Source organism: Pteropus medius, unplaced genomic scaffold (genome assembly GCF_902729225.1).
Source record: "Pteropus medius unplaced genomic scaffold, Ma_sr-lr_union100, whole genome shotgun sequence".
Taxonomy (NCBI): Eukaryota; Metazoa; Chordata; class Mammalia; order Chiroptera; family Pteropodidae; genus Pteropus; species Pteropus medius.
In genome coordinates this window covers 6,506,525-6,530,567 of record NW_024354502.1, presented here as the reverse complement: position 1 = coordinate 6,530,567, position 24,043 = coordinate 6,506,525, and the positions used below count along the sequence as shown (strand labels likewise).

At 41.4% G+C, this 24,043-nt stretch overlaps 1 protein-coding gene across 1 annotated transcript in view; it reads left to right on the top strand.

Annotated features, from left to right (window-relative positions):
* The window catches only part of DEPTOR (DEP domain containing MTOR interacting protein), a 126,049-nt gene that overhangs the window by 76,545 nt on the left and 25,461 nt on the right, over window positions 1-24,043 (top strand). The window contains exons 5-8 of the mRNA XM_039853496.1: window positions 5,622-5,804; window positions 7,614-7,748; window positions 12,129-12,199; window positions 13,847-13,951. Coding sequence (XP_039709430.1) covers window positions 5,622-5,804; window positions 7,614-7,748; window positions 12,129-12,199; window positions 13,847-13,951 — 494 coding nt within the window. The remainder of the gene's footprint in view (window positions 1-5,621; window positions 5,805-7,613; window positions 7,749-12,128; window positions 12,200-13,846; window positions 13,952-24,043) is intronic.

Genomic DNA, 24,043 nt, shown 5'->3' with positions numbered 1-24,043 from the left:
AGCAGAAAAGACAGAAGAAACGAATTCTGTGCAGGAACTTAAATGACTGAAGGCTAACGTCAGTCTTTAGGAGTCGAAGACGAACACTTAACGTCAGATGTCATTCAAAAATCTCTTACACAAATTATACCATTTTTTCTTCACAGCAAAACTGTGCAAAAAATCTGAAGCTTAAAACATTTACTAAGTTGTCCAAATTACTAAGCTAGTAGAGGTGGCAGAAGTGATATCAAAACCGAGGTCATCTGACTCTGGAAAATTTCCTTCCATTAAATGATATTATTTTCTAAAAGTTATTGGACATAAGACAGTTTTCAGTAAAGTCTCAACTTCATCGTTTTGTTCTTGTATGAAATAGTGTCTCTTTTTAGCAGATTTGGGTATCGATGAGCTTGAAAGGATGAGCTGATGGTGGGTGTCATATTCGAATCACCGTGCTAAATTAGATAGTTGGGACAGTGTGCGACACTTAGTAGGTCTTCAGATTATTGAATAAATGAATGGATGCCACGTGTGATTGATTGATGCTATAAGATGCTTGTCTACCTATGCTCTTTCAGCTTCTGTAACTACAGTTATTTATGTTACAATTAAGGCTATGCTAACAAACAAAGCAAATGTATGAAACTCAGTGCTCATGTCTTTAAACTTTTAATGAGAGAGAGAAAAAAAGAACACTTTTAAAAGAAAAATAATTCATCGAAAACAATGCAAATGACACAGACAATTGTCACATATTTATTTTGAGAGATGAATTTGACTTCATCTGTGCCAGCCACACAGCTGGAGGATGAGTATGTGGAGACTTTTGTTTCACAGAGTGTGTCTGCTCCCGAAGCAGTAAAATCTAAATAAGTCCTTGAAAATCGAAGTGGGGCATTAAATACAGTATCTCATAAAATCGAATTCCCATAAACCAAATGGCAGTCTGTCATTTGTAAATAAATGTTGGTAATAGTAAAAATAATAACAGTGCTTGTAAAATAATAATAAAGGTACAATTTATTTTACTTTTTAATGTAATTTTATCTTTTTATTAAATACAGTTAATATACAATATTATATTAGTTACAGGTGTACAACATAGTTATTCAACATTTATATCCCTAATGAAGTGATCACCACCATTAGTCTAGTAACCATCTGACACAGTTAAAATTTTTTGAGTTTTTACAATCCGCTTGGCATTTATGGTTAAAATGAGTAATCCATTATCTATCCAGTCCTTGTTTTCTCTGATTTGGTCACATTTAAGGTCATCTGCACTGTTGGACAGAGAATGTGATGAGTAAGGACTATTTAATTTAATTCTTGTATCTTATCTTAGATGCTGTTTACCCTTTTAGCTATCAGTGGTATAGAGCTGAGGAGGTGGAAAATTGAGAGAAAGGGTGTAAATTAAACTCTGGATTAAAGCCCAAGGAGATTACATGGACAGTCAGATTTCCATTTCAATTAAAAATAATTTAAAAGTACTTTTCTCTGTTATGGAGTTTGTTTGGATTCAGAGTGCTTTTTCTGGATTTATTGATATCAGAGCCAATGTTTCAGGTTATTTACTATACAAAGAGAAAACGTGTTCATAAATGTATACAGAGCTATGTATTTTCATTTATAATTCAAGTCGTCACAGTCAACTTGAAGATTTTTTAAATCGCAATAAACTCAGAAAATGTTGCCAGTAGTGATCATGGCAAATTTATGTAAAACTGCGACTATCCACCAAAGAGCCACTATTTATAGAGTCATATCAAAATGTAATTGGCTTATCTCTTTGTCCAGGGTGCACTCAGCCAAAATGTATTATTTACTAAGAACATGAAAACCTACCACCAAATTAAGTGTATTTGTATTTGTAGCCAACATTATTCATTTAGCCGAAGTGAACCGTTTAAAGGCTGTGCACCCATATGAATCATTAGGTTAAATGTTCACAGTGATACTCTTAATAGGGACTCACCTTTTTGAAACTCTAATATTCACGTAACTAGATTCTTCATTAGCAAATGTGGGTAATAAATACAGTTACAACCTTAGGTTGCATTCGTTGGTGTTGACCTAGACAGGAAGTTGTTTGTGAAATACCCAAAGAGGCTGTTGAATCAATTTAGTATTATTAACAAAGGAGTTAATATGATACTCAATGGGTTGTATTAGATTATTTTTCTAGTGGTTTAAAAAAGTTTGAATTTCATAATCCAAAAAAAATTGCCAAGAATGAGTACTTAAAAAAAAAAAAAAACCTTCTATTTTTACCATCATTTCATAAAACACTGGACAAGAAAGTACCTGACATGTAGTCCAGCTAACTCAATAAATGTTAGTTGAATAAACAGATGAATGAATGAACAACAAAAAGTTGTGATGATATAATTTCAAAATAAAAGAAGCCTTTAAATGGAATATACTTATTTACAAGAAAAGCTAAATGCACCACCCCTAACGTTCCAATTTCCCCATGCCCCAGCAAACTTTTTACAACCTACTGTGAACCCACAGTAGGTTCTGCTACGGGAGCTGTTACATAGACTAGCAACTAAATAGTTCAAAGTTAACTGTGTTCTTGACCTGCTGCTTATTCCATATTCACTTCACTCCCCCATCCCCCTCGCCCCACCATTTATTGAGGACCTACTCAGCCAAACACATGGTAGTCTTGGATTCCAGGGTGCCAGAATGAGTAAGACACCATCTGTGCTCCCAAACTGAGTGACTTAGTTGGGGAAAGAGATGTGCTCCCCTACCCAAAAAACAAACAACAACAAAAAAAAACCCAAAGCATATTCCTATAATATGGTAAGTGACAAAAAGGTGGAGAAAATTCCTCTTCATCAAATTTCATATATGCTAGCCCCATTTTTTGCTCAATATAGTTAGATAGGTAGATGGAAAGATAGATAATTCTATTTTGTTACAGGCATGGGAGGTTTTCTATATTTTTCAATTTTTAAAAATGAACATGTAATACTTTTTGGATCAGAAAAATAAGAAGTTTTACAAACTGGAATTGGATTTAAAGGTGCTAATAAATTCTTCCATCCCAATATCCATTTCATTATCTACATGTAAACTCTAAGTATATAATATAGACGAGACATTCAGGAATGTACAAATATTTATGAAGTGTTGACATTTTGTCACCTCATACAGAGTCCACTGTTCTTCATGTTTATTGAAGAACTATATAAAATTTTTTTATTTTTAAAATGCAGATAGAATGGTTTCTTAGACATGGCACCAAAAACACAAATGACAAAAGAAAAAATAGGTTTAAAACGCTAGAAATAGAAAAGTCGACATCATCAGAATTAAAAACTTTTGTGCTGCCTAGGATACCATCAAGAAAGTGAAAAGACAACTCACAGGATGGGAGAAGGTATTGGCAAATAATATACCTGAGAGAGGGCTTTTACCTAGACTACATAAACAACTATTACAAGTTAATAATAAAAAGACGATTCATGAAGAGAATGAGGGGCAAGCCACAGAATGGGAGAAAACGTTTGCAAAAAAACATCTGAAAATGGACTGTTATCAAAAATAATACAAAGAACTCAAAACTCAACAATTAGAAAAAATGAACAACCTGATTTTAAAAATGGGCCAAACACTTGAACAGATATCTTACAAAAGAAAATACGCAGATGGCAAATAAACATATGAAAAAATGCCAAACGTCATTTGTCATTAGGGAATTATAAGTCAAAACAATAATATTAATATATCACTACACACCTATTTGAATGTCCCAAATCTAAAACACTGACAATGCCAAATGCTGGGAAGGAAACGGATCTCTCATTCATTGCTGGTGGGAATGCAAAATGGTACAGCCACTTTGAAAGATAGTTCGGTAGTTTCTTATAAAACTAAACAAACTCTTACCATATGATCTAGCAGTTGTACTCCTTGATATTTACCCGAAAGATTTGAAAACTTATGTTCACAAAGAAGCCTGCACATGGACGTGTATAGCTGCTTTATTCATGATTGCCAAAACTGGGAAGCGACCAAGATGTCCTTCAGTAGGTGAATGGAAAATTAAACTGATCCAAACTGCATCCAAACTGCATCCAAACAATTGAATATTATTCAGTGCCAAAAAGAAATGCGCTATCAAGGCATGAAAAGAAATGGAAAAACCTTAAATGCAAATTATGAAGTGAAAGAAGCCAATCTGAAAAGGCTATAAGTATATGACATTCCGGAAAAGACAAAACTATGAAGACAATGAAAAGATCAATAGTTGCCAAGATTAGGGAGGATGGAGGGATGAATAGATAGAGCACAGAGAATGTTTTGGACAGTGGACTATTTTGTATGATATTATAATGGCAGATACATATCATTCTACACTTATCAAAATCTATAGAATATACAATACCAAAGGCGAACCCTAAAGTAAACTATGGACTTTGGATGATAACGATGTGTCAATGTGGGTTCATCAATTGTAACAACTATACCATTCTTGATAACTGGTAGTAGGGGAGGTTGCGTGTCAGGGGAACAGAAAGTGTATGAGAAAACTCTGTACTTTCTGCTCTGTAAATCTAAAACTTCTAAAAATAAAATCTATTAAAAAAAAAGACAAGTCAATGAAGAAATGGACAAAGGATCTGGATAGGCAGTTCTCCAAAGCAGATATGCAAATGGACAATAAGCCCATAAAAGCGTGCTCGACATCACTAACCATCAGGAAGTGCAAGTCAAAACTGCAGTAAGATACTACTTCCCACCCATTAAGACAAGTGTAATAAAAAAGATGGTGACAAGTGTTGACATGGATGTGGAAAAACTGGAACCTCCTACACTGCAGTAAATGGGAAGGTAAAATGGGGCATCCTCTTTGGAGAAGAGTCATGATTTGATTTCCTCAAATCATGAAATATGTAGAGTTACCATGTAATCCTGCCATTCTATTCCTAGCTATAAACCCAAGAGAAATAAAAAAAGATGTGTGCAGTCAGCACCATAGTCGATTTGAGAACATTTTCATCACTTCAAAAAGAAATCGCACACATCAGCTAACATGCCCCCAGCTCCCTAGACCCCTTCTAGTACTGGCAGCCACCAACCCACTTTGTCTCTACAGATTTCCTTGTCCTGGATATTTCATATGAATGGAATCATATATAATAGGTGATCTCTGCATTATTTTTGCAATTCTCTGTAAGTTTATAATTATTTTTAAACAAAAAGTTAAGAAAATGAATGGGTGTGTTACTATGGAACGACACTGTGTCAATGAAACCATGATCACTGCCCGAAGGAGCCAAGAGTTTAGTAGGAAAAGCAGAGAAGTAAATGGACAACGAGGGTACAGTGTGATAAGGACTCTGATGGAGGAAAAATAGGGACTAAGACAACACCAGGAAGAGTATCACTTTGATTGTGGGTGAAGTCAGGCAAAGTTCCCCCAGAGAAATTGATTAGCAGAATTTTAAAGTGCATAACACGTGGAAAGAATTTGGGACTAGGTGTGGATGACAAGTTCATGTGGCATCTGTAGAACTAGTCTCTTTCTTAAGACTTTTGCCCCTGTTGCCTGAAGTCTTCTGGCTGCAGTGGTTGGTTGCCAGGGCGCTGGACAGTCCTCATCTGTTGTGTCTTCTTTCCAGTGTCCAACAAGCACCCATTCGTGGACAGCAATCTTCTCTACCAGTTCAGAATGAACTTCCGGCGGAGACGAAGACTGATGGAGCTGCTCAATGAAAAGTCCCCCTCCCAGGAAACCCATGACAGTCCCTTCTGCCTGCGGAAGCAGAGCCACGACAATCGGAAATCTACCAGTTTTATGTCAGGTATGACAGTCCCATTGTTTATTTGCGCGCATGTTTTTGTCTTTTGAGAAGCAGTAGAGTAATAACTTCCTTTTGTGAAATTCTGTTTTCCAGCAAATTTTTATTTATTCATAACCAATAAATATGCAAAATAATTTTAAAAACACAACTACATTGTTCCCTGGGCAGTCAACTTAAATGTCATGAAGTCTGTCTTATAAAATTATGTATTTGAATTATAGAAGACCTCTCAAAGCTCTCACTCATACATTATTTACTTTTCACTTATAAACAATTCTTACATATCATTAATTATCTAAGTCACAGCATTGAAAAGCTATGTGTTTTAAGGATGAATAGGACATGCGGACATGTGCAACTAAAAAGCAACCGACTGTCAATCCGTCGTGCAAGGGTGACACAGGACAAAGAAGAACTATGAAAAGCAGACGGAGGCTCAGAAAGCACAACAACCTGGGACATTGCATGTCAAGGTCAAACAATCTTATATTTACAATCGACCCCGACAGAACTGATGGTGTTTGTGTCTGATGTTCACAAACACAACCCCACTCATCCAGAAAAGGTTAACTTGATGTGTCGCTCTGTGTAAGAGGCCGAGGGGCTTAAAGTGGTATCTTTAGCTCCTCTGAACACTTGGCATTGACTCAAGGAACTGGTTGGCCTCAAAGCTTTGGAAGCTCTGGGCTTAACCTGAAACTCAGGGCTAAATGAAAATAGGTGTCTGGGTTATGTACAGGAAGTGACAATGAGAACACTTGCAACTGTATTGAGAACGTCTGTGCCTCTGGAGCCGAGCCAAGCTTGGTTGCATAAGCTTTCTTATTTAATTCTCACAATAACTCTGAGGAAAGACTTTTCTTATAGGTGAAGACACTGAGGCATGGGACAATCGAGTGACGTATCCAAGGATGCACAGCCAGAAAGTGGCGGACAGAGCTGGATCTCACACCAGTTCTGTCTTTAGTGCTTGTCACATTGTCCGCTCCCAGGCCCCACATACCAGGTTCCTTGGCACAGATGGGATGGAGGAGAGTAAACCAAGGGCTGCTCTGGGAAAGGGAACATTCGCCAAGGCCAGGAGCCTAAGCCTGTGCTTAGACACAAGCCACTTGTGTGCTCTTGAGTTGTGGTCTTCTGCAGGGCGATGCTCACATTCTCCATAGTCCAGAGGTTTGCCTGTTTCTTACATGGGCCCAGCGGACCTGCATAAGTGACAGTGGTGGTCGTCACCATCAAGCCAGCATTTATTTTGTGCTTCCCATGTGCCGTGGCAGAGAGAAGTGGGTCGGCTTACTGATGCTGGGCTTCGTGTACACTCTCAAAGCCTAAATATGTGCCCTGTATTTTAATCTCTTCCATGGCTCTGGGTGATTCATGTTTCGTAATAAATCAGGGGGCATTTATTAGTACTGTTAATTTGCGAAGCGTATAGCCAGCACTTAAGTTACTTCTTTCCAGGGACTGCTCAACATAGGGCCAGTAGTTCTTGAAATAATGTTTTACATAGTTGAGTCCTTTCATGCACACACATAATCTACTCCTCGCATCAATCCAGTGAGTTCGCATTATCCCCACGTTAGAGTTAGGGAAATCGAGGCTCAGAGAACTGAAGGGAATGGCTTCAGTTTGCGCTATTGGTAAGTGGCAGAGCTGCTATTTCATCTTTGCTTTTTTGACTCCAAGGCCAAAGGGCTTTTTCCGGCACAGGCGACCCCCACCTGTCTGTATCTCGCAGCTGAAAGCCCGTGTGCTCTAGGGACCCGAGACCACCCCCCATCGGTGACTGTGTGTTTTCCGCCCACACAGTCAGCCCCAGCAAGGAGATCAAGATCGTGTCTGCGGTGAGAAGGAGCAGCATGAGCAGCTGTGGCAGCAGTGGCTACTTCAGCAGCAGCCCCACCCTCAGCAGCAGCCCCCCTGTGCTCTGCAACCCCAAATCTGGTGAGTAGCCCTTCTCAGGCGAAGGGAGAGTGGGGATCTTCTTACAGCGAGCCCCTGGGGTCAGCACCTATCGAGTGGAGGGAAGCGCGTAGGTTTGGGCAGAGGGAGAATCGGGCTGCAGTGCAATCTCAATAAAGTCTGCAGCTGACCCCCAGGGAGCTCTGGCGTTGGGACGGCCCTTCCGTGTTGTCCCTACTTGGGGTGAGGCGGCCAGGCCTTTATACCCTCATGCTGAATAGTCTTTAAATGTTGGCTGCCCCTGGGAGGAGGGCATGACCTTGGGCAGGGCAGCTGTCTTCAGAAAGATAGTTCCAAAGACAGTCGAGGGCTGTCTCAGCACTCCGAAGACTGCCTGCCTTTAGCGGTCCCACCAGCTGGAGAAGCCCCTCAGCCGGTCCTGAAGGAGAGTTTGAGCAGCCTATTCGTGTTCCCTGCAGTGGCGGAAGCAACTCTTCCTCAGGCTGCAAATGCTGCAAAAATCTGTCAGGTCCCAGCTCCCCTGAGGAAGAAACACAGTCTGTGCAAACCCAGTGGCCACTGGAATTGACTCTTGGTGCCTTGTGCTTTCAAACTCTACGCGTCAACATCCACAGCCTTTACATTTCAGGGGGTAAAAATCTAGGCACGAAGATTGTTGATGATCTTGTACTTAGAAACAATTCTTCATGGACCTAAGCAGTTCTTCATCCCCAAAGGAACCAGGAACCCATTGATACTACCACTTTGTCACTCTCTCTTACCCACCTCCTTGCCAGGATTGGATTACGTGGCCCATCATGATAATCATTGCCATGAAAATCCCCTCAGCTCCATTTGTTTAGTGCCCTGCCTACTGTCAGTTTAGTATGCCAACCTCGGGGAAGGGACTGCTCCTTTCGTTCACGCTGTTTTCTCAACACCAGATGTTGGGGATACAAAGATGAGAGGTCACGACCCCTTCCCTCAGTGAACACATCACTCTAGAGGAAGAAAAAAAATGAGGCATTAGAGAGAGTAAAGACAAACAGGTGTCGTTCAAGGGCTTTAAGAGAAAACTGTCATTTAACGCTATTAACTGGGTTTTTTTGTGGATATTTCTGTTCATCTATTTTAGCTGCCTTCTGGAGGATTCACTCTGAGAAAAAAAGTTGTAACTTTTAAGTAAATGAAGAAATTTGCTTCCACGCCAACTCTGGCTGGAAAATCATTGTGTGCCCATAACTACAATGGAGCATTTCTGATAAGTTAGATTGAGAAAGCAGAACTATATTCTCAGAAATAGAATGTTTGATGCCCTGATAGAAATCTGACAGAGATCCTCAAAGTTAGAAGCATAAAAGTTCCTTTCAGAAAAGGGTCAGTTGTGCTAAAGCCATTTTACATGTTTTTGTTTGTTTGTTTGTTTATTGCATGCATTAGTAGAATATAAACAAAGTGTTAATTACTTAAATTAACTATACATCCATTTTCCCTGAGATAGGTTTTTATTGTTTCCTCTTTCTCCTTACCCATCGGCTTAAAGGGAAAAGTTTACTGATGTACAGACAGAAAAGAAAGGTCAGATTGCCTTTTTTGGGTCTCTGAGGACCAGAGCTGTTAGGACTTCATTGTGGTCTGTAATGTAAGTCCTACCTCCTACCTATATTCTGACAAACTTCTACCTCACTCTTAAGAGGGATCTAAGGATGCAGTAAGGCTTTGAAAATGAATCATTATACTATATACATCAGGATATGTAATTTTAGTACTATATATAAATGCCCTACGCCAAACAAAAAAAAAAAGTGCTACAGATATTACCATAATTGGTATCATTGTGATGAGTAAATAAATACATTTCCAAGGATACAAAAAGAGAAAGCTAAAAGATAATTCCCTAGACTCTAAGGTTTCTTGAACATATTTCAACATAAGAAAGAGAGAAAGTGTATGAAAATAAATGGTCGGTATTGTTGCCAAATGTTACAGTGCAGTGATTCAAAACCACAGTGAGATATCACGTCATACCTGTTAGGATGGCTGTTATCAAAAAGACAAGGAATAACGATCATGGGTGAGGGTGTGGAGAAAAGGGAACCCTCACGCATTGTTGGTGGGGTTGGAAATTGGTGCAGCCACTGTGGAAAGCGATATGGAGGTTCCTTAAAAAATTAAAAATAAAACCGCCATATGATTCAGCAACTCTACTGGGTATTTATCCGAAGGAAACCAAAACACTAACTCAAAAAGTTATCTGCACCCCCATGTTCATTGCAGCATTATTTATAGTAGCCAAGACGTGAAAGCAACCCAAGTATTGATCATTGGAAAAATGGATTGGGAAAATGTATGTGTGTGTGGGTGAGGGTGTATAATGGAATATTATTCAGCCGTAAAAAGAAGGCAATCCTGCCATTTGTGAAAACACGGGTAGATCTTGAGGGCATTATGCTAAGTGAATTAAGTCAGAGAGAAAGACCATTACTATGTTGTCTCACTTATATGTGACATCTAAACAAACAAATTCATATATGCAGAAACCAGATTGGTGGTTATCACAGGCTGGGTGGAGGGGGGCGGTTGGGGAAAATGGATGAAGGTATTCAAAAGGTACATACTTCCAGTTATAAAATAAGTCCTGGGGGTGTCATGTACAGCGTGGTGTCTATAGTTGATAACACCACATTGTATATTTGAAAGTTGCTGAGAGAGTAAATCTTAAAAATCCCATCATGAGAAAATAAAATTTGTATCTGTGTGTGGTGATAGATGTTAACTAGACTTATCACTGTTTTGCAGTATATACATATATTGAATCGTTGTTGTTTTATGGCCATTCTATCTCAATTTAAAAAAGAGAGAAAGAGTATTACAATAAATGGTTAGTATTATTGCCAAATATTACAGTACGATGTGATTCCTATATCCACATCCTAAACCCCGGAAGGCATTGTGGGGGACGAGAACGGACTTGTCTGACAGGGAATTAACCGTCTCAGCGGTCAATGGTGGACCTTTCCCTTCAGTCCTGTTCCCTTGCAGAGAGGTTCTGTTCTTGATATTCGAGCTACTCCCTCTCGTTTGGGAACATAACTTTATTTTCTCCTTTATGAGCTTTCTGAAAGAAAAAGTAATAATCCCCGTTATCTCAGCCAGAAGTGCTTCATTGCCTTTAAAGGGCAAGGTGTTTGCTGGGCAGGAAGGACGCACGTGTGGCCAGCAGGCAGAGCCCGGCCACCTGGCGGGTCATCCAGGCCTCGCCTCACGCCGTCTGTTCATTTTCTGCTGCACGCCTACTTTACAATTGGCACGTGACCTTCACATGCCACCAGCGAAGGGAATTGGAGGCTGGCACTTTACTAGGTTAGGGCCCTGGCCCTGGCCCCTCCAGTTTCTTTGTGACATTCAAGCTCATGATGTCTGTATAACTTGGTTAGGAGGGTCCCTGTCCCCCTGACCCACTGGCTGCTCTAGGCAGCTGTGGCTGTCTTTTTCCCAGCTCTCAGTGAGCACAGGATGGTTGGGGAAGTTCATTATCGGTGGGTTTTAGGTCATCGACAAGTCATGAGTTGGCTGCTGTCTTTGCCATCTGAGTGGGCAACAGCGGAGAGCTGATGAGAACAGGTGTCCCAAGAGGTCAACACAGCGCCCCCTTCCGGAGCTTCCGAGCCCTTTCTTCTGCTACGGAGACAGCATAACAAGGGAGAGACCACAACACCTGGACGCAGCTATTTAACTTTTCCGAACTTCCGTTTTCTCACTAACAAAATAAGGACAATGAGGAACCGAAGTCATTAGTTCTGGTGATGACCGAATGAGATAATATATTTAAAGCACCTAACATAGTGCCCAGCACATGCTGAGCTGGCAGAAAAGTTTACTAGTGTTATGACTCAAGGCAAAAGGCAGTGTGCGCATGCGACCCGGGGTGTTAAGAAGGAAACGAGCTCTGGTGTATGGGACGCATATAGTACGTCTGGGCAGCAGGTCGTATGGGGTCAACTCTTGAACTAGAGTTAGGTTTTCTCTTAACTTTGACATGTCGAATGCATATCAGAATTTAAAAGAAAGAAGTGCAAAAACTAAAAAATGTGGGCTTTTTCTTTATAGAAAAAATTTGAACCAATTTCTTGCTGCCTGCCTCCCCTCCCATTCCCCCCTCCCCCCCCCCACCCCCCACCCCGCCGCCCCCGGCCCTGTCGCTTCCTCTGCCCTGCTGCATTTCTTCTTCTCCATCGCCCTGCAGGTTAGGTTTAGGCTTATTTATATTTGCTAATATTTTCTGTCTCTGTTCAGCTAGAGTATAAACTGCGAGGCAGGGGTCTTTCTCACTTATGCTCTGAGACTTTCAGTAAAATATCTGCCGAATGAATGATCTAGGGCTCAGCAGGTTTGCACCTTGACATTGTGTCTGTCTTCCAGTGTTAAAGAGACCTGTCACCTCGGAGGAACTCCTGACACCCGGGGCTCCATACGCAAGGAAGACGTTCACGGTAAGCTCATGGCTTGCATTTTACTCCTGTGCTGCTCGTTTTTGCCAGGCCACGTCAACCTATCAATGTGTCGGTGTGTCTCATGACACGTCAGAATCGAAAACCTCTTAATTTTCCTTTTGTTTTTGGCATAATTATATCAGTGGGCTTTCTTGACCCTTAGACACGAAAATGCATTAGGACTTGACGTGATGTATTATTAATTTTAAACTCCTTTTGTCTGTTATAAGAGATTTCCATTATGTACTTATTAAATACAATTACAGATTTCGGGGCAAATGATAGCATCGATACTGCCAATAATCTTCTGTGTTACAGTTAATTCTAAAAGTCATTTAAGACATTAGGGGAGTTTTTAGGTAGAGAAAGAAAATTGTAGGACAGATTGCTCCACCATAAGCAACGGTGCTTTTGACCATGTTAGCATGCCTTGTGTTGTATAAGCATCTGCTTCGGGAGCACTTCGTTCCTGCGAAGGCTTGTCCCTCACGGAGGTCCTTCAGCTTTCCTCCCCTGCTGATTTTCTTCAGACAGAATCCAAGAGCTCTCTCTGACAGCCCTCGCCCGCTCTCCTTCCCCTGGCTTCTTTCTTCCATCTCTTGATGTCTACATCGACCTCCTCTTTAAAACATCTCTTTCCTTCAGTCTTCTAACTTTTGTTTTATTAACTCAGGAGGGAAAAAAAAAAAATCTTTCCACACTCATTCACGCTGCACACATTTGTCAAGGGCTACTTCGCACTCTGAGCACCGAGGAATTAAAACGCGATGGTCCCAGTCAGGGCCAGTCACTTTGAAAAAAGCACTGCTAACGTGTCTGCGTCAGGGGAAAAGGTAAACTACGTTCGGAGGTGAAATTGGGTGGAATGAACTAATAACAGCCAACCGTAAAGCCAACGCAGTGCCTAAAACTTTTTGAGAATGTTCACAAAAATATCACGGTTTCCCGGCTTTTCTTCCATCTCCAGCATTCAAGAGACCGTCGGTTTTATCTTCAAAGTATTTCTTTTCGGTTTTAAGTTGTACTGCCAGCGTTGCTCACGATTGATTATGAATGCGTTTCGTCCTTATTTCAGTTGAGGTACGTGTTAAAGACACCTGCGGAACACAGCTGCCACTTCTACTAATGATTCTGTAGGAGAAGACAACCTTTGGACCCGTGTCTACTTGTAAACTGTGAACTTTGTGTACTTTTTTACGTTCCTTTCTGGGTCAAGAAAATTGTGTTTCAAGAAAGCCAGCGTTTAGGGGAAAAGAGCAAACTTGGAATAGAAATCGGATCTGGAGAGAAGATTCCACCATGTGTTTGAGATCTTCTAAACTTTCCATTTGAGTCTGCTATTAAATCACACAGCGGCCTAAGAAAGAGGCAGTCTGCCAGTTATTTCTCGAGTGATGGCCTCAGAGAAAAAGCTTCTTTCTGCCCAACAGGTGTCTCTTGACCACATTTTCTGCATAGACGTGCCTGTGTTTATGATCGAAGCAAGGTGTTCCGTGCTCCGTTACCCGTGACAGGGTGGGGATGAAACGGAGAAGAGAGATGTATCGTGGCACACACTCAATCCCGGGCCGGCTTCCTCTCTCTTGGAAGGACAGGCAAATTGCCAGGGCCCGTCTGCTGATTGCTAATTGTGGTTTTCCTCTCTAGATTGTTGGCGACGCCGTCGGCTGGGGCTTTGTGGTGCGAGGAAGTAAGCCATGCCACATCCAGGCCGTGGACCCCAGTGGCCCTGCAGCCGCGGCAGGAATGAAGGTACCTCCAACGGAGAAGTGTCTGAATACCTCTCACTTCATTTTGTCATTGGTGCCGTATGTACTTTCTCTCCCTAAGTGTTTGGTCTCACTTTTGTCAAGTTGCCTTTTCCCTTTATGAGTGGGGTTGAAACGAAGCCAAGAGTGTGTGATGCAGCAACTAGAGGGAACGTTTTCCTGTCCCTCTGACGGTGCCTCCGCGGCCACCAAACCTCCCTTGGTTTTTTGCATTTCTCCCCTTAACCAATACTGAGCCTGAAAAAAATGTAGTTTCTTTTTTCTTAAATCTTAAAATAATAACTCTACGGTTTCTGTTCTGTACAAAGTACATTTCTGTAGGCTTTATAAAGCCATATAGCCAAGAAAATTTGGATAATACAGACAAGCAGAAAATAAATTAATGATTGCCTGTAGTCTTTCCTAACTCAGTGATAACCACCGTTAACAGTTTAAAGCAGCTTTATCGAAGTATAATTGACACACAGTAAAGTATAGCACTGTTAACATTTTGATTTATATTCATATGTATGTGCGTATATATATATATGTATACATATATACACACATACACATACAAATATATATGTACACACACTGTCTTTATTTATACCAAAATAGGGTACAACAGGACGGAGACAGCACTGGTTTTCCACTTCAAAACACCTTTATCTAGCACAGTTTTGTTCTGCCATCTGTGAAACATTCCACAGAGGACATTTAACTCTTGATTAGCTGGGACCATGGAAGGGTGCAGAAGGCGTGAGGCCTGCGGGTTATTCTCTCATTCGTTTCTTCAGTACTTTCATCCTCTCCCATCAGTCCTTTCCCGAGAGCAGTAAACCAGTAAAACACGATTCGGGTCTCCATAGCTCTGATTTCCAGCACTTATCCCCTGGCATTGCTTTTCCTACTAGAAAAGAAAGGTGGGCAGCAGAGACTGGCTCAGGGGAGCAGAAAGCACAGACTACTGCCCGTCTGGGCTGTCAGCGCCGGGATGATTGGGGGTCGACTCCGCCCTCTGCTTTAAACTCTGTGTTCATGCGGGAGGCACAGACTTCCAGGTCCCGTGCTCTGAGCACGTTACAGAGGGCTCGTTGGCTCAGGTGGTCTGTGTTAGAGGCCCTTCCTGCCACCTCAGTTCTGCAGTGGGCACAGCACTAAAGAAACCCAGAGCAGGAAAGCTGGCTGGGAGCATCAAGGGCGAGCATTTTTGTCTTTACCGAGGCTGAATTTTTCATTTTCTAATAGAACTCTTGGCAGTGGCAAGAACTTTATATTTTATTTCCACAGTAAAGTACCTAGTATAAATTATTTTTGGCATAGTGTTTCAGTCCTGAGCGTGCACTCACCAGCAAAGGGCTTTGACTTAAGCACGTTTTCTTTGGGAAAAGTGATGGGTTTACATTATAACTAAAGACCTTGTTTTGCTTGGCCAGGTGTATTTAATTGCTTTTAGTCCATCTTTATTGAGTAACATGCATAACTGTTCTAGGCATCGTCAATTAATTAATTAAGTTTTAATGTATATGCCCTGATAGATGGGTAACTTGATAGTTTTTTCTTTTTTTTCATTTCATAAGCTAATACCTCATATGGTTTTTATTCTTAGTTTCTCAGGGGATGTCCAATGGTTTTCACATGTTGTAGGGCAGTAGAGAATTCACTAGAGCAGCACTTCCAAAATCGTGTTATATAGCTCTCCGCGTCCGAAATATCCTGTCCTGAGGTTCTGTGATCAAAATAGTTTTAAGCTGCTGTCTACTTTATTCCTCTCTTGGAAATTCACAAGGCATATTAGCATATTATAAATTCTGTCACATCCAGCAGCAGAAAAAACCTGTTTAAATTGCCTATCACAACATTTTATCAGGAACACTCCAATGGAGTCTTGAGATTGTTAAGAAATGGGCTAAAACTTCTAAGAAGCTGCTTTTGGTCAAACTCTGTATTGAAATGAATATATAGAGAGAGAGATAAAACACTGGATAAATTAGTTACTGTTTAATCATATGTATCAGTTATAGAATAACTTCGCTTCCATAAAAAGCCATTTGTATCATCCAATCCTAGAGGCTCATTCCCACCGACCTGCCACGTCACTGCGGCTCTCGTGTGGGAAAACTGGGGTGGTGTGTCTGGGTGCGCATTGCTGCGGGGGAGGGGTGATGGCCCCACCAGGGCCCTGGGGGAAGGATCTGCTGGCTTGGGCAATGACTGACCTGCTTGGCCTGGGGAAAAATTGTCCAAAATTCTGGCCAGAAGCTTCCTTTTAGCACTTCTGCCTGACGAGAGCTGGCCCAGGTCAGTTTAAAGCGCCACACTTGACCTTCAGTGTCCCTCTCTGCTCAATGCCTGACTCAGCTCTCCGGCGGTGGCCCTGGTTTTCTCCTGCTTTCCAGTGTGGACATAACCTTGCCGGTGGGCCTTTGGGACATTTCCATCCAGCGGGACTTTTACGCTTTTACTGTGGCTGCTTAATTTCACTGCTTTACCTGCCACAAACAGATGCTTTTACAACCAGGTTTCTCACGTGGGACATCTCTCTCCCTTTTTTATTTCACCTTTTTTATGGTGATTGGAACAGTTTAAGATGTGGGCCACAGGCATGTGGCCAGGACAGGCCCCCGACTGAACAGGCCAAGTGCTGTTTTCTCCCTGTTAACACTTCTAGACCTTTCCAGACCCAAAGGAGAGTCCTTTGCCTAGTTTCAATGGAATCCTGAGTCCATGATGAGGGGAGACTCTCAAATATGTATTAAAATTTACATCTCTAGAAAGACTGGGAAAACTCCAGAGAAAATGTGTCCTTGGGGAGAGTGATAATGTCTATCCCAAATCTTTTCTGGATCGGAGTGAAGAAATCTGTGACCTTTGTGCCTAGGCTACCCAGCCCCAGGGTCCCCAAACTCTTCACGCCAGCAGCCTCCACACAGATGACCTAGCTGGCAGGGGCTGGACATACTGAGATGCAGGTCAGGGAACATAACTATGCAGGACAGGGAGAGTTCCAACTTGACTTCAGCCGTAAATGGAATTGAGTTGTAGGTGTTTGGGTCAAATATTAGACTTTTACACCAGCTCCAGCTTGTCGAAAATTTTGCCTGTATTTCCATCTGTTTTTCTTTTTTCCTTCTGATTACTTTATCTTTGTGCAGTTGTACCATATTGGTTCCCAAAGATCAAAAAGGAAGTCGATATTAGAAGAGGCTCCAAACTATAACCTTAGTTTTAGTTTTATCTGAATCAAGACCCACATACAAGGAAAATGATTAATTACAGCTTTTCTAATACGTTGCTGTATTGTTTCATACTACTCTCCTCCCGTCCCATGCCTAGAAAACAATGGCTGTAGTGTCATTGAAATTCTCACTCGGTCCAGCATCTTTGAACTTGGAGTTATTCTTATTTTGAAGGTTTCTTTTTTTTTTTTACTTAAAAAATGAAATCTGTACACCTCTGGCTTAGGGGACCTTTCACTGGCATTAAAACTCTAGAATGGAGCATGAAATATGGGAATTGTTGAAAGTATAGTCAACTCATGCAATGCATTTTCATCTAGGTTCATCTAGATTCATCTTGGTTGTTTCCTACATTTTTCCTCTGGCAACTCCTCACCCATCCTTTAGGAATTCCGTACCAATCGCTTCTGGTTCATTTCAGTGCAAAGGGTAAAAGAGGAAAGAGAGAGGCTACTATAATTTAGTGAGTGTCTTCTGCATGCCCAACTCTGCACCGTGCCAGGCCCCTTCGGCACATTAGTTCATTTAATCTCAGCATCCAAACACTAAAATCCTGGAAGAAGACATCTGTTCCAGGAAGAGTAATTCTACTTCTTACCTCTTTTCTTCTTCTTTAAAAAGGAATAAAGTTCCTTCCCAAGATATTCCATGGACTACAGGTTAATGAGTGTCACCTAAACATGGCTTCGTGTCACAACGTTTAATGACATCCTCTTTTTAAAAAAAATCACATCAAGTCTAAATCCATTTTCTGTACCACATTATCTATCATAACTTTATTTTACATAATCTTCTAGTAGCTATCCTCCAGCCTAGTCAGGGCAGATTTTTTTCATTTCACAAAATCATAATTGTGCCAAGTCTGTTCCCTCAAAAAAAATCTAATGAAGTGATTCTGGCACTTAAAATCTTTGAATGGCTTCCTATTACAATGAGAATAAGTTCCAGACTCTTTCTGTGGCCTATAGAGTCCATGATCTGGGTCCTGCTGATCATAACATTGTCTGTTACCCTGTTTTGCTTACAGCTGCATTGGCCTTGCCTCCGTCCCTTCCAAATACCAAGTTTGTTCCTGCCTAAGACTGGATGACTGGTTCTGTTCAGATTAATGTCAATTTTTCAGAGACGCCTTCCTTAAATACCCTTTGAAAGCCTCCCTCTCTTCCTCCAGGGACTCTTTATTATATTAACCTATTTTATTTTTTCGAAGCATAATATTTATCAGAATCTGATAATAGTACTTAGAGGTTTAGTAATTGTCTCCAGTAGCTCCATCAATGTGGGGACCTTGTCTGTCTTGACTACTATATTCCCAGAATTTAGCACCATCCCTGGCACTTAGTAAGTGCTGGAAGCAAATCTATTGAATGATCCAGTGAATCGGTGCTTCTGCAGAAAGGCTGACGGATTCGCTCCTTGAGCACCTGCAACTTTTCCTCACGTATTTCACACACATCATCTTTTACTGTTCTTACAGCTCTTACAGATGGGTGGGTAGTGTTCTTTCTACTTACAAATGAGGAAACCGAGACCCAGTCCATCGCTTTCCGAACTCACCCAGCTTATAAATGTCAGACCTAGATTCAAACCCGGTCTCTGTCCCAAAGCCCTAATAATGCTTCCTATTGCATTATTTCAAAAAATACAAACCCATGAGGCAGAGCCCAATAGAGAATATATTCCAAAGAAACCTTAAACCCCTTGTAAACTGCTCATAGATGCGTGACCTTTCTTGTCTCCTGTGGGGAGAATTTGTATTCCATTCAAAACAAATTGTTAGGACGGTCACATGGTCACCTGCGCTGGCTTGGAAAAGATCAAATAAATAATTTTTTGTTCTTGGCACCAGCTTCTCACTTAGGTCAGGACTAGATCTTGCAAGATCCTCCAAGTAAAAGATACAAAACATTCATTTTTGTTACTTTAATCAAACACTTGTCAGAGCAAACCAGCCTTCAGACTATGAAGAAATTTGAGCCATATTTACAAATAAGGAACAAAAGTATCCTTGCTCTTCTCTGGAAAGTTTATTTTTTTTTCTGGTGGGAATAATTAAATCTTGTGAGAAACAGTATCCAAGTTTTCATGTAACCCTGTGCCAACTCTCAGAGGGATTTCAAAACTCCTGGCTTCTTTTCTTGTTTCCTGCCGCGATGAATTGATGGATGTGGACTTATGGGGCTTCTATTCTCTGTTCGTTGTTTTGCATATTTATAGAGAAATCGAACTGAGAGTAAAGACTTGGTGGTCATTGTATTCTTCCCCACCCCCTTACAGAATTTCTATTTCTCATACAGAGGAAAACTGTCAAAATCCTGCTCTTTGGTCTTTCCTCCCCTTGGCAACAAACCTTTATATTTCATGGAATTTTCTTCCTGAATCAAGACAGACCAGGTTGGGCAAGCCATCTGAAGTTCCTAATCAATTTAGCCAAGACAGCTTGGGCACTGAAGTAGCAAATTGTGGGATGATGACCAACACAGATTTTTTTAAAAAAAACAAAACTGCATTTTTAAAAATAGTTCCTCTCCAGCTGAATTCAGGAAATTCACATGTGGGAGTAGAAAGTGTTATCTCTTGTGCTGTGCTTTGTCTCACTCCAGCGGAGCTGTTTCTTTGTCAACAGAAAGGGTTAGGGTTCTTTTGCTCACCGTTGGACATGACTAGGAGGGGAGAGATGGCCACTCTGCCCGCATGAGAGGCCACTTCTCAGGGCCTCAGCTCAGATCCCTTTTCTGCTCTGTGCCCTTCCTTCGCAGGGGGTCATTCCTTAGGCGAGACTCTGCCAGCCCCCGAGAAGACAGGACAACTCTGCACAGTTCTTTGCTCAACCAGCATCTATCGACCACCTGCCATGTGTCAGATGTTATGTTAGGCCTTCAAGGGATTTGTAGTCTAGAGAGGGAAAGAGACGGTAATCAAATAATTCCACTTCTAAACATAGAATTATAAACTGAGGTAAGAGCTATGAAGAAAAGGACCAGCGCTGCTAATTTCTGTAGGATGGTGGGAAGGTTGACAGGGAGCAGTGCCACTCCGAGGAAGGGATGCTTGAATTGGGATCTAAAGAATGAATAGAAATCAATTAAGCCTAAGCATATCTGTGCACAGTGTGTGTGTGTGTGTGTGTGTGTGTGTGTGTGTGTGTGGTGTGTGAATGTGTGTATTTGTGCAAGGCACATGGTTGCAGTGTGTTCACATATATAGGTACATACACACACCCACAGAGGGTTTATTCCATATAGAAGAAACCAGAAGGGAACATGGTTCCTTAGAAGGAAAGAATGTCTAGATGGCAGTCTGAAGAGAATTTTGGAAGGAGGCATAGCGATGGGTTAGAATAGGGGTTCTCAAACTATTTTTTATTATCTTCCCCCTAAAGATCCTTTTAAGCCATTTTTTTCCTAATCATCCCTCGCTATGAAATTCAGATACTACAGATATAATATTTACCTGTTTATGTACTGTGCGTGTGTGTGCACATGCTTTATATATAAAAGAGGAAGATTTTTTTTTTCACTTTCTGAGAGGCAGTTTTTTTTCTCCTTTGGGTTAAGCCAGCCCCAGTGAAAATGCGTGAGTTAGGGGAGGAAAGTTCAAGAACTTGATAAAATTCTGTTTTAAATTGAGTCAGTTTTCTTATGACAAAATACACAGCTTTTAAGTGTATAGTCTGATAAATTTTGTCAAAGTGTACACCTGGGTAACTACCAATCTAACACAGAGCATTTCCTGCGTGCCAGGAAGTTCCCTCAGCCTTCTTTCCAGTCAGTCTCCTCCCACCAGAGGCAACCACTGTTATGATTTCTGTTACCAGAAAGTAGTTTAGGATTTCAGAGTCAGACAGAATCCTGGCTCCACTCCTCAGGCCTCTGTGCTGTGAGGTTCGGCAAATTATTTCGTTTCTCTGGGTCTTTTTCTCATCTGCTAAATGAGGACATATGTGGAGTCTTCCTCACAGTATGAATTGTGGGGCACAGCTCTAAGAGGTTTCTGGCTGTATCCAGAGGTAGAACGAGCCTGAAGATTTCTTCTCTCCCGGAAATTTTTCTCGAGTCCCCTGGGCTCCAACCTTTCCAGTCTAAATTGCCCTTTGCCTCGTGACCCAAGATTTCTGCCCAGTCCTTGCATTTCCCCTGCGTCTCTGCTCCTCAGCTCGTCTAGAAAGTGACCGCCACACTCTGCCTGGATACTGAGGACACAAGGTCCTTTCTGATTGACTTCGTCTGGCGAGCCTATGACTAGCGCTCCCTGGCCCACTCTCAGAAATCTCCCAGAAGCATGTCTGACTTCTCCTAGCCAGTCACTCTCCTTCCTTTCATCTGACCCATCACATGCCCTTTCTCTTGTGGCCGATCCCGTCGTCACCGAGGACTCCGGTTCCCAGTTTGTGCCTGGCGTTGGGTCCTGTGACGAACAGCCTAGGTTTAGGTGTCAGACACTGGGTGTTTGAGTCCCAACATCACCCCTTCTGTCAGACCCAGCCTCACTACTTCAAGTCTAATCTAAGCCTCAAATTCTTCACCTTTAAACTGGCACTCGGAGTGGTCACAATTAAATGAAATGTGTCCTAGCACAGTAGCCGCCTCATAATAAACACTCTGTATATGTTTGTAGGCATCATTTATTATACTGTTGTAATCATTGTGTTGCTCTGAGTCTTCAGGCTGATTCTTAAATAAGTTTATGAACACATAACCCAAAGTAACAAAACAATAGCTGAAATGGGGTGTCATTGGGAGCAAGGTTTATGTCGTCATGTACTTCTGCCATATTTTACTATGCTGTTGTAATTCTATTATTTTCTTAGAAATGCTAAACCTTCTTTTCTCATCTTAAAATGGCAATGATAATTGCTTCATGACATAAATCTGAGGATAAATAAGAAAATGTGGGTGAAGTATCAAGCCCATGCCTGTCATGTGGTAGGCATTCAAAGAGTGTCATCTAACATATTTCTTCAAATATAAAGTGCATTGATCATAAGATGTGACCCAATTTCAGAGTTGTTCAAATGTACATCTTAGAATCAGAGATTCCTGGCATTATACCAAGTTCCGGCCCTGCCGACTGCTACACTCATATCAGTGGGTTTGTTTTTGCTCACTGCTAAGTTGAAACTAAACACTTTTATTCAAAACTATAGAAAAAGTCATTTTTTACAAAGCATAGACATGACAAGTTTTAGAAATGTCTTGGTATGATCCTGAGCGGCTCCTAAATTGATCTGCTGTGGGCTGTCATACTGATTTTCTTTGTGCTGGATCTCTGGAGATGCTGCCAGCTGTAACATCAAGGGACTCCTCCCCCAACACCACCAGCGCACTGACCGATACCTGAGATAAATTCAAAGCTGTCCCAACCAAAGCTGGAACATCTCTTTCCAAAGCCATACTCCCAGATTTATCCATGACCAATGCAAGTATCTTGGAAAGTAAAGATAAATATAACAGTATCTTTACTGTTGGCATTGCTATGTGACTTACAGAAGATTCTTGATTTCGGGTTGTGTATCAGCTATAATTAGGTTCCTTTAAGAGCGATAAAAGATCCTTCAAAACAATGATTAAGACTAGTATTTCTTTGTCGTGCAAAAGCTGGAAGGAAGTCAAGTCCAAGGCTGAGAAATGTCTCTGTGGTCTCTGGTCTCCTATTTTGTAGTTTCACTTTGTTCAGCTTCCATTCCCAAGGTTACTTCATGATCTAGAATGGCTGCTGGAACTCTAGCCATCAGGTTTGCATTCCAGCCACTCATAAAGGAAGAAGGGAAGCAGAAGGGCACTATTTCTCCTTTAATGATACTTTCAGGAAGTCGTGCACAATACTTCTCTTTATATGTCATTGACCAGAACATAACCACACATGGCCACATTTTGATACAAGGGAATCTGGGAGATGTTGAGTTTATTCTAGGTGAATGTTATAGGTTGAACCGTGTCCCCCCAAAAAGAGACATACTGAAGTCCTAATCTCCAGTACCTGAGAATGTGACCTTATCTGGAAATAGGGTCTTGACAGGTAGTTAAGGTAAGATGAGGTCATTAGATTAGGCCCTAATCCAATATGACTGGTATCCTTAAAAAAAAGGGGGGGACTTAGAAATAGGGACAGATATGCACAGAAGAAAGACGCTGTGGAGACACATGGAAAAGGTGGCCATGTGACTGGAGTGAAATATCTAAAAGCCCAGGAATGCCAGGGATTGTCAGCAAACACAGGAAGCTAAGAGATACAAGGATTTTCCCCTAATGCCATCAGAGAGAGCCTGGCCCTGCTGATACCTTAGTTTCATCCTTCAGGCCTCCAGAACAATGAGGCAATGAATTTCTATTGTTTTAAGCTACCCGGTTTTCGGTATGTGTTATGGTACCCTTGGGAAATTAACACAATGGCCATGTGTCTAGAAAAAAAATGGAGGTTCTACTAATAAAGAGGAAGGGGACAACTAATAATTTCTGCCATGGACCAGAAAAAGCTATGCAAACATCCTTCAACGAATAATTATTGAGTGCCTACTACCTGTGAGGACCTAGTGGTGAGCAAAGCCAGTGAGGTCCCTGTCCTCATGGAGCTTCGGGTCGAGTGATGGGACAGATATTAATTATTCACACAAATATTTAATTACAAACGATGATATGTGCGTTTGGCAGGAACATTACTGGGTGCAAGACTTGGGGGTCTCAGATACAAAGTTTCGTAGGTTTTCACAATTCATTTTCAAAATTCCATGATGAGGGCTATAAAGTGATGCACTGAGTCTGTCATTTTGCCTTTAGCTACAGTCTCTTAATTCCACCCACCATTTTTGTTCTGCCAGATGAAATCAAATATTGTTGGTACTACAGTTACAGCCT